Genomic DNA, 11,654 nt, shown 5'->3' on the forward strand with positions numbered 1-11,654 from the left:
CTAATTGTTATTATTTTCTATACATATATATATTTGAGTGTGGGCTGTACCACTTAGGTGCCGTGGTCAGCATAAGGGCTCATACTCACTTGCGAGAGACTTGCTCGATTCTCATGCGAGGTTCTTCGCATGAAAACCTGGCACTGCCGCCGGCACTCGGACCGGAGCGTGCGGCGGCATAGAAATACATCTAGCCGCACGCTCCGGTCCCAGTGCCGGCGGCAGTGCCAGGTTTTCATGCGAGAGACTTGTGAGAGTATGAGCCCTTAACTGCAGCATCATAGGGGTTGGGGTTAAGGTTCAATGTAAGCCTTGGCTAGAGCAGAATGTTCCCTTTATGTATTACTTATTCCTGTTAACCTCTTCACTGCTCGGACTTAGTGGGGGAAGGTGGAAGACAGATCAGGAGTTAGGATTCACATTTATTGGCGCTCACGAAGTGAGAAGCCACCAAGCGAACACCCATGAGTGGGGTAACCCTTACCTCACCTTATGCTTAGAACAGGGTTCCCCAACTCCAGTCCTCAAGGCCCACTAACAGATCATGTTTTCAGGATTTTCTTTGTATTACACAGGTGAAGCAATTATTACCTGAGCAATACTCCTGAAAACATGATCTGTTAGTGGGCCTTGAGGACTGGAGTTGGGGAACCCTGGTTTAGGTTTAGAACACATAATCCAGCAGAGGAAAAAAAAATCTGCACTATTTGCAGATTGGGAGGTAAGAGTTAACCCCTCTACCCAAAGAAAGAAGGGGCAGGAGCAAAGATTGGAATGCACTGAGAGATTAATCTGATTAAATCGACCTAATGCAAATTAATGTGTGCAGGGTGTCCAAAATCCTTGGCTCCCCTGTATTGATGCTAGGGGGCTCTGGTTGTAACCTCCCGAAAACTACTGTTAAGCATGCCCTGTGATTGGCAGCTGCAGTTATGTGGCATATTGTGGTAAAGAGAGGAGCGACGGGAGATTGGAGCACAATCGGCCATTCACACCAACCGGTGGGACTGATCGTCCACCAAACAGCTACTGGGTTACTACTTGTCAGTCTTTTACACAGCGAGATGTGCACTCAATGATCAGTAATGGATAGCCATTGTTCCCAGCAGCGCAGATCCTGAATACACAGGACAATATGCTGCCAAGAACAATGATCGTTTGTGCAATCCAAAAGTTCACTTCACCCCACAAACGAGCACTTTGCTCATTCAGCCGACAATCGGAGGCCTGTATACAAAGCTCGATCACCGTGAACCAAGCTTTCTTAGGAACAATAATCGTCCAGGGTAAAGGTGGACATGGCTCAGCAGAAGGTGCTGTATACCTGTAAACTCTCACTTTCCTTATATAATGTTTCTTCACTACAGGATCATTGATGCATTAATAATATGATTTACATTTCACCCCTCAGCAAGGCAAAGACCCCAAAGTCTCCCTGCACCAGTGCACCCGCAGTTACCAGACGAACACCGGCAGGAGGAGCGTCCGCTCTGAACCCAAAGGTTAGCGGGACGAGGAACACAGCTCAATCTTATATCCCCCCATCCCCCAGCTCAATGATCGGGCGTTGGAAAGATAATGACTGGAATAAATGGGCACAAAGCTATTACACAATCAAGAAAGGGCACCGAGTGTGCCAAGTGTCATGGGCTGAGATAAGACGAGCTGCAGGTTATTCTCAGTCAGGGCAAGAAGTCCCCTGCTCCTTGAGGTGCAGTGGCTGCAGCTCTGCTTGTCAGGGCAGTCAGACAGCTGTGTAAATCAGACCGAGCTGACAACGCAGTGCACGGACTGCCCACAGCTCTCCCAACCCGAGCGTGCCCGCTGCATAGAAATATAAGAAGCTGTCACGTATGTCGGCCAGTCCGAGCACTACAGTCCAACCTCGGTCCAAATTATATATGATCGTCTGACTGCGCCCTTAGGGCTCGTACCCATCACCGTGAAGAAAAACAGCCTTATTTTGGTCCAGAAAAGTCTGACAGAATACAAATAAAGATGTTAGTCACATATATAATTAGTACAGTGCTTATGTCATTTACTGTACATGCATTTTTGCAATTACCAAATTATTTTCTTTAACCCCTTTCCGACATGGGGCGTAATAGTACGCCGATGTCAGACTCCCTCCCTTTGATGTGGGCTTCGGCGGTGAGCCCACATCTTTACCGGCACATGTCAGCTGTTTTGATCAGCCGACATGTGCCTGGAACAACCACATGTGGAATCTCGATCCACCCACGTCTGTTAACCTGTTAAATGCCGCTGTCACTCTGACAGCAGCATTTAACGCGCGCTTCCAGCAAGCACACCAGAAATCTCGCCCATCGGTGACCCAGTCACTTCATCGCGGGTCACCGATGGGTCGGCATGACAACCAGAGGTCTCCCGGAGACCTCTATGGTTGTCACTGGGGGATTGCTATGAGTGCCACCCGCAATCGGGTTATGGCAGCTTCTAGTCTCCCATGGAGACTATTGAAGCATACCAAAAGTAAAAAAAAAAGATTTTAAAGATATAAAAAAATTAAAAATAAATAAATGTTGACTGAAAAATAAAAAAAAGTTATGGCTCTGGGAAGAAGGGGAGCATAAAACAAACGAAAAAGGGCTACATTAAAAAATGTGGTGGAGTCCTAGTTATTAAATACAGGGAGACCATACGTCATATTTTTTGGGGTCCCCCATTTTAATAGCCAGTAAAGGCCAAGTATACAACTGTGCGCGAATATTAATAGCCTGGGAACCTCCATGGGTATTACCCACTTCCCAGGTTATAAACATCTTCCCCTAGCTATCCGCTTTCCCTCAGATGGTTAATAAAATATCAGGGAATCCTACGCCATTTTTTTTCAGAAAACAATTTAGTATGTAAAAAAATACATATATAATTAGTACACTGCTTGTGTAGCTTACTGTACATGTGACTGACATTTTTATATCTATTCTATTTTGTTGGGTCACACAGTGATTTTGCTGTACGAGGCAGATGAATTGCTGGCTTTTCAAAGGACAGCGGTGTGTAAAAATTGGACAGCTCTCGCATAATTTGAGTGCTGTGCGATTTTCCTCTTGGTCCGTTTTCCTCGTAGATGAGTGATTTAATTTGGCAGGGGCCTTGTGACTCTCCTCAGTGGCAGATGTTGGGGAAGATGACCTGTAGTTCTTTGGGGAAATAACCCATCACCAGAGATGTCTCTGCTCTCCCTACAGAGAACACAAGCACATACATAGTAAGGGGGAATAGCTGTTGGCCAATGTGTATCACCAGTCTGGGCAACATAGGAGCTCTTGCTGATAAACTGACTTTTCTTTTAGGGGATGGAATGGGTGAGTGAATTCTTCTAGTAACCCCACAGTCTGCTACATAACTCTTTGCTAGTACCAGTACGAATATGACACTGTGAAGTCCACACCTTTCAGTGTTTATCCCAGTTGTGCTTGAAACGAATATTTGGGGAAGAAAGCAGCCCCCCACAGCCAGCACTGGGGGGGGGGGGGGCTTGTTGCATGTGTGTTGGAGAGGTATAACCATGTATGCAGTGTGCTTCCCCCTAGTGGTGGCAGGAAATAGCAAGCTTTTGCTGGTCACAGCTCATAAACACTGAGCCCATTGACACTGCTGAATGTAAGCATCAGGTACTCTGCACACAACCTATAAGCAGCATTGGATATATTCGTATTTGGATGTATATTATGAGTTTTCTTTGTTCTCCATAGAGAGGAACAAGCAATGCAAGTGTCAGGGTACCCAGAGAGAGACACAGCGTTCCTTCATTCCAGAAACCCCCGTATGCGCTCATACCTGCGAGACTGAAGAGAACGGGGTAAGTATCACACTCGTATATGGAAAGGGCACCAGCAGGATGTGTGAATGTCTGGGACAGTCTGCCCTGTCCATTATCAGCCTGGAACCCTAATCCCGTAACATACACATCCTAAAATACTCTGTGCTGCTCCAGTCCTATCACCGGCCTTGTCACATGCACAGCCAGATGAGGAGACAAGTTAATGCCTCCTTCAAGATCAAGCCGAGCCCTTTAAGGAAGGTATTCTGGTCAACAGTAATTCTGTGCAGACAAAGTCCAGCAGGGCCAATCATTTGAATACACCTTCTTACCTGCTTGTTTTCATCTGTCTCCACCCTCCTCCCCCTTCTTTGATTGACAGCTCTGGCATCATAGACCAAGAGAAGGGTGGTGACAGGTGAGGTGTATGTAAATGACTGGCCCCGCCATGAAGCACTAAGCGCCTGTACTTGGTTTGACCAGTCATTCTGTGCAGACATAGTGCCTTAAATACTCTTATCAGTTACAATTTTTCTGCAGGTGTTTATTGTCTGGTATCCTTGCTTTAGTCTTTATTTCAGCTTTATTACCAGAAAGTTGGCCATATTCTTTTAAAAGCTGTCGGCAGGTATCCATGGTTACGACCACTAGCAACCTGTCACTATCAGTGGTCGTACCTATGGATACATAAGGTCCTGCAATACCTGCACATGAGCAGAGAGACACAGCCAATCAGAAAACTATACTACATTTCTGATTGGAGGTATTTGCTATTATTATTATTATTACACCCATTACTGGGGTAGGGTCTTGGAGATGGGAATACCCTTTTAAGGTAGTGATCTTTGGGTTAATACACCCAACTCTTCATTATTATTTTTTTTTTTTTTTTAAGTTGAGGGCAAAAAAAAGAAAAAAGAAAGTAGTATTAAGCCAAAGATAAGCAACGACTCTCCAGATTTAAGCAGATTTACCATTAGGAGTTAGTAAAAGTCGGGATTGTAACGATGACCCTAGTGGTTGTCACCCAACTTTCCCAGGAACGGATAACACAAGACTGAATCTGTAGAGCAAAGAAGCCTACTTATTACTGAATATAAGCTGGCAGACACCAGGAAGCCCACTCCCCCCTAAGGGTACATGCTCACCAATTGCTGCGGCTTTCACGCGGAGTATTTATGCAGCGTCAAACCCGCGTCGTCCTGATGTTACAGCATAGTGAATGGGATTTCAGGAAATCCTATGCCCACTATGTGTGTATGTGCGCCTGCTGATCACACGCGAGCACTGACATACGGCACATCATTCAGGACCGCAACATGGCAATTTCTCTTGCAACCGAAATGACATCAATACAATGTATTGGATGCGGTGAATCTGCAGTGAACACATGCAGCAGATTTACCTGCGTTCATTAGAAGGCAGCACTTTGGACGCAGCAAGCATACACTGTGCCCAAAGCGCTTCTACTGCCAAATCGTGGGCACCTGGCCTAATTGTCATAGAAACTCACTCCGGCCATTCACAGATGTATCAGAGCTGAATTTTTTGGGGTAACTTAATCCCGACTTTCAAAAATAACAAGTCACTGAGCTTAGGTACTGTGGGATGCGCGCCGTCCGATAGAAAACTTCAGATCGTACATTCAGATATCGCCAGGCGTTGTGCCAGTGACAAACTCCTCTCCATCTATACCCTGGGAAACTGCAATCACCTGCTCATCCATCCCTTCAGTTTTTTCTGAAAATGTTTGTGAATCCTCCTTTTTCTGTGCTTTCTCCTGTGTAGCAGAGTCTGAGAAGTAGCGCTTCCAGTACCCACACTCTTAGTCCCCCAGGCATCATATAAATGCATAGCCCCTGCTCTCTTTCTCATTCACCTACTTTGTTTATTAACTTTCCATACAGTATTAATGTATTTTTTTTCTTGCAAGGTTGAAACTTTTGGATCCTGAAAGTGTCAAGAGTTTGACTTCAGCATCTCGTCTCCATATGTCAGGTGCAGTTCAGAAGGAAGGGAAGGGTCTGTAGGAAGGGAAGGGAAGGGAAGGGTCTGCAGGATATGTGGGTAGTAGAGTTGGTGCAAATGGACTCCTAGGACCCAGGCCATCACCCATGTGAGTAATCTGTGGCTGCTGGCTGGAAGCCAGAGAGCTGCATCCTACCAGATGGCTTTACCTGGGCTTACACGTGCCGTCACACTGCTGACATCTGGTATTACAGAATTCACATGAATGATGAGCTGCAGTACCAGGAAAAGTAAATGGAGAAAAAATATTCTGATCTCAAGACTGTATTAAAGGGTTTGTCAACCAGTCATTGAATGGTGCCTTATATCTTATATTATATATCTTATATTCTTGTTTTGGTTGGTCAGGAGGCACAAAGCAGAACCCAATTCTTCATCAGACCACAATTAACAAGAAGCCGCCTCGGAGCTGTAAGAGTTCATTACCAAGATCATCAGTAAAACTGACCGCGACTTCATGGAAGAGGACCGGAATTGCCAGCAGACGGTGAGGACAGAGGACGCCATTCTGTATGTAGGTATATAGACTGCAGAGCATATGTCACATTTATTTTCATGTATATTCCCCCTCTAGAGAGATTAACAACCCATCAGGAAGGGTGAATATTCGACAGGAAGATGACAATGATACCAGAAGCCAACAATTGTGGCACCAAATGAAGCATCTGCTCCTGGATGACAAATCCAGAGACAGTGTCAAAGGTCAACGGCAAAATGTCCAACCTGGAGACTGCAAGACATCTGGCCAGACAGTTCCGGACCATGCTGGCAGCTTAGAATCCAACATACAGGACCATGAGAATTCCTCACACCTGACTGACCTCCAAGCAACATCCGGGCAGATCGATCAGGCAGAAGACAGGGGAACTTTAGTATCGGACCCACAGACTGGTGGTGTCCAACAGGGAGACTACAAAGAGCAACAACCTTCATGTCATTGGGAAGAGAACCATGCAATGAAAGGAAGCCACAATGAGGGTCCACCTACCCACCTGAGCTGTCCCGACAATGTGGTTTCTGGTTTACTCAAACCGTCCACAGAAGCAGAACCAACCGCCAGCACCAGCAGTCAAGAGAATGATCAGTCAATTGGTAGCAAGATGACAGACACTGGTACCAGTGGTCACAAGTTACAACCTGTGTCACCAGAAGGTCAAAATGACTCCATACCAGAGTCCAATTTAGCCAATAGTCATAGATGCAAAACCAACTTGGGACGAAATCTACCCCTAGATGAACAAAATGCCTCAGAAATGGTGAGCCAAGAACTGAATGGACATCTCTGGTCAAGAACCTATGATGTTATAAGACAAAGCCAAGGAGTCTTGGTGCTGACGAGAAGCACAGATGAGAATGCAGTCTTCATCCCCAAACTTAAGCTTGAGTTCACCCCTGACAACAGCATAGACTGGACTGGGCCTGGTGCACCACCACCACTGGGCACCAATAAAGGAGGTGCCCCCAGAGAGAACGATCTCAGGATCCTGAATCCATATACACCTCGAGGACCTACCTTTAGTAAGAGCATGCTAAAGAAGTCCTCCACGTTGTATGATCAAAATATTGTTCCAGGCGTTTCCTCAGAATATGATATTCCAAAGATCGGTGCGTGTCCTCTGGATAAAATTGTAGATCTCTCCATTTCCTTCCAGGGTAAATATGAGGAGCAGGAAATCCCAGCAGATATTCCTAAAATATTACTAACTGAGGAAAACTATGATGAGGACTAGGGTGGGGTGTATGGTCCACAAGTAGTCCAATATCCATCTGCTAACTCAATACAAATCTGTCTGTAATCCATGCATTATACTGCAGCTCTCCTCACTGGCTGTTTTTAGGAATGCCAGGTGGTCAGTGCATGGAGCCCATTTACCTACATTCGTCTTCTTCTGTCCTTACATATGAGCAGTATTTTCTTGGTCTGTACAGTGGCTCTGCCGGCATTTCTAAGTCTACAGGCTCATCTCAGATACATGTGCCTGGATATAGACTGTATACAGTATTATCCTTCTACCTCTTCTCTCGCTCTATTGGAGCCCCACATTCCCACTGACTGTACTATTCTCTGCCTGGCTCTGTTCTCATTTTTTGGGGGGGCAAAAAAAAATTCTGTGCACCATTTGTTCTTTTGTTAGGACTCTGCTGTAAGCCCCTATTGTACAGCCCACCTCCTCCTGGTGACAGCACACAATAGTGCACAGAATAAATGAATAAAACAGGGGGAAAAACTCCTTTGTGAAAAGTCTGTTTCCCTTCCAATCAGAACTGTAAAGTGGTTAAAAAACAGGTCTACCCCCAAAAAAACAACATCTATTTTTTCTTCAGGTATCAAGATTATTATTTTTTTTTAAATGGATTTAGGGCATTTTGGAGGGCACGGAATTCAAAAATCCCATTAATTTTGCTGAATTAGTTTTAGTTTTTGAGATAATTCATCCATGAAAATAACGCATTCCCCCAATGTGACTTGTGTGTGATAAATGCAATAGCTTTTGGTCTTTAGACTAACAGTGTCTTAGGTAATGACATGTCTCACATGGTTATTTTGTATTTAAATTTGTAGGCTTACAATGCTATAAAAGCCATTTTTTGAAAGCAGAATTCTACTACAATTAACCATTAAATATCTCAGAAACTAGAGCCAATCTGGCAAAACCGAAGTCATATTCTTAATCAGCACCATAAATGTAATATAAAACTGTTCAGAGATCGTTGGCACAAAAATCACAGAACAGCGGTGTAACTGATCTGTGCTGTGAGCAGCGCCGCCCTACAGATAGGACTTATGGGTACGTGCACACGTTGCAGATTAGCCTGCGGAATATTCTGCAGAGAATCCGCATCTCTTGGCAGAAAACGCAAGCCAAAATGCTTGCAGATTTTATGCAGATTGTAATGCGTTTTTGCAAGGTGGTACTGGGAATGGATCCAGTCTGTGAACTTTTTCCCTTGTGCTTCTGGAGAGCGAGAGAATATATAATATATATATATATATATATAAATAAATAAATAAATATGTGCCAGACTAAAAGCGCTGCTGCGGATCCGCAAAAGGAATGGACAGGCTGCAAAAAAAAAAAACCTGCTGCAAATATGCGCGGATTTTTTCGCAGCATGTGCACAGCAATTCTTAATTTCCCATTGACTAACATCGGCTGTGCACTACACTATGGATTTTATGCAATTCTGCACGTCCAAAAATGCTGCTGATCCAAATCAAAATCCCCAATGTGTGCACACAGCCTTAATGTACTAAATTCAGCATCAAATAGAAGGGGGAAAACAAAAAGAAATGTAAGAAATGTAATAATCAGGGAAGTTTGTTACTACATATTTAAAACTGGCACAAATCCTGGGGGATAAACTGCGTACAGATGGAATATCTGCAGCACTTCCAATACGTGTGAACAAGCCATTAAAGGGGTGGTTCAGTACTTGGACACCCCAGTCATTAGTGAAGCAGGGCCATATTGACAGTAGAAAAAAAAAGCCTACACTAATCCCCAGGGTTAGCTGCCGACGGCCACGCTGTTCTGTCGGGACTCACGTGAAATTATGTCACGTGACCACTGCAGCCACTCAGTTATACAGGGGAGGTGTGCGCACTGCAGTGTGAGTTTTGTCCTGAGGGAAGTGTGACCAAAGCTGTCCATTAGAGGATGCTAATTGCTAGAATCACTCACTCGAGTCCTGACAGATCTGGTGCCAACACCGCTGGAACGGTGTCAGTGCGGGTGGAGAGTGTAGCTTTTATTGTCAATGAGGCCCAGTATCATTAAGAACAGGTTGTCCAAGTAGTGAACGACCCCTTTAATAACTTGTCCAGACGTATTGGAAATGCTGCAGAATTTCCGGTCTGAATGCTTGGCCCAATTCACAGTAACAGCAAATGATGAGAAACTATAATTCATCCACCACAACCTGCGGTGCTTTGTTTTATTCTCTGCAGTACGTCATTTTCGGTTTTGGAAAAAATGTGGTTTTATTGCAGAATTTCCATAATGTAGATGTCAGGATCCACAATAATGTCCATTTTCTCCTCTTGGCAGTGTTTCTAGATCGGTGTGTATATTATTATTATTATTATTATTTATTGTTATAGCGCCATTTATTCCATGGCGCTTTACATGTGAGGAGGGGTATACATAAAAACAAGTACAATAATCTTAAACAATACAAGTCATAACTGGTACAGGAGGAGAGAGGACCCTGCCCGCGAGGGCTCACAATCTTCAAGGGATGGGTGATAATACAGTAGGCGAGGGTAGAGCTGGTCGTGCAGCGGTTTGGTCGATCGGTGGTTACTGCAGGTTATAGGCTTGTCGGAAGAGGTGGGTCTTCAGGCTCTTTTTGAAGGTTTCGATGGTAGGTGAGAGTCTGATATGTTGTGGTAGAGAGTTCCAGAGTAGGGGTGATGCGCGAGAGAAATCTTGTATGCGATTGTGGGAAGAGGAGATAAGAGGGGAGTAAAGAAGGAGATCTTGTGAGGATCGGAGGTTGCGTGCAGGAAAGTACCGGGAGACGAGGTCACAGATGTATGGAGGAGACAGGTTGTGGACTGCTTTGTATGTCATGGTTAGGGTTTTGTAATGGAGTCTCTGGGCAATTGGGAGCCAGTGAAGGGATTGACAGAGGGGAGAAGCTGGGGAATAGCGGGGGGACAGGTGGATTAGTCGGGCAGCAGAGTTTAGAATAGATTGGAGGGGTGCGAGAGTGTTTGAGGGGAGGCCACAGAGCATGAGGTTGCAGTAGTCAAGGCGAGAGATGATGAGGGCATGGACTAGGGTTTTTGCAGATTCTTGGGTGAGGAATGAACGGATGCGTGAAATATTTTTGAGTTGAAGTCGGCAGGAAGTGGAAAGGGTTTGGATATGTGGTTTGAAGGAGAGATCAGCGTCAAGGATTACTCCGAGGCAGCGAGCGTGTGGGACTGGGGAGAGTGGGCAGTCATTTACTGTAATTGATAGGTTCGTAGGGGGGGTCACGTGAGATGGGGGAAAGATGATGAATTCTGTTTTGTCCATGTTGAGTTTCAGATATCTAGTGGAGAAGAAGGATGAGATAGTGGACAGACATTGAGGGATTCTGGTTAGTAGGGAGGTGATATCTGGTCCAGAGATGTAGATCTGTGTGTCATCAGCATAAAGATGATACTGAAAGCCATGAGATTCTATGAGCTGTCCCAGGCCAAAGGTGTAAATAGAGAACAGCAGGGGCCCAAGGACTGAACCTTGTGGGACTCCGACAGATATGGGGCGAGGTGAGGAGGTGGTGTGTGAGTGGGAGACGCTGAATGTCCGGTCTGTTAGGTATGATGAGATCCAGGAGAGGGCCAAGTCTGTGATGCCGAGGGATGAGAGGGTCTGTAATAATAGGGAATGGTCCACTGTGTCAAAGGCAGCCGACAGGTCCAGGAGGAGGAGGACAGAGTAGTGTCGCTTGCTCTTGGCAGTTAAGAGGTCATTGGTGACCTTAGTAAGGGCAGTTTCAGTGGAGTGGTGTGACCGGAAGCCAGATTGTAAGCGGTCGAAGAGGGAGCAAGAAGAGAGATGGGAGGACAGTTCAAGGTAGACGTGTTGTTCCAGTAGCTTGGAGGCGTATGGGAGAAGTGATATAGGGCGATAGCTAGATACAGAGGATGGGTCAAGAGAGGGCTTTTTGAGGATAGGTGTGATGGAGGCATGTTTAAAGCTTGAGGGGAAAACACCAGTTGTTAGTGACAGGTTGAAGAGATGGGTTAGGGTTGGGATGAAGACTGTGGTGAGGTTTGGGATGAAGTGGGATGGGATCGGGTCGAGTGCACAGGTGGTGAGATGTGATCTTGAGAGTAGAGTGGAGA

At 45.3% G+C, this 11,654-nt stretch overlaps 1 protein-coding gene across 2 annotated transcripts in view; it reads left to right on the top strand.

Moving 5' to 3' along the window:
* Positions 1–11,505, top strand: part of LOC141046646 (uncharacterized) — a 116,097-nt gene extending 104,592 nt beyond the window's left edge. For both annotated transcript variants that reach the window (XM_073541195.1, XM_073541194.1), the window contains 5 exons: positions 1,412–1,502; positions 3,720–3,826; positions 5,721–5,785; positions 6,164–6,302; positions 6,390–11,505. In XM_073541195.1, coding sequence (XP_073397296.1) covers positions 1,412–1,502; positions 3,720–3,826; positions 5,721–5,785; positions 6,164–6,302; positions 6,390–7,545 — 1,558 coding nt within the window. In that variant the 3' untranslated portion in view covers positions 7,546–11,505. The remainder of the gene's footprint in view (positions 1–1,411; positions 1,503–3,719; positions 3,827–5,720; positions 5,786–6,163; positions 6,303–6,389) is intronic.
* Positions 11,506–11,654: the final 149 nt, after the last annotated feature.

Source organism: Dendrobates tinctorius, unplaced genomic scaffold, assembly GCF_039654945.1.
Source record: "Dendrobates tinctorius isolate UK_male_01 unplaced genomic scaffold, ASM3965494v1 ptg000120l, whole genome shotgun sequence".
Classification (NCBI taxonomy): domain Eukaryota; kingdom Metazoa; phylum Chordata; class Amphibia; order Anura; family Dendrobatidae; genus Dendrobates; species Dendrobates tinctorius.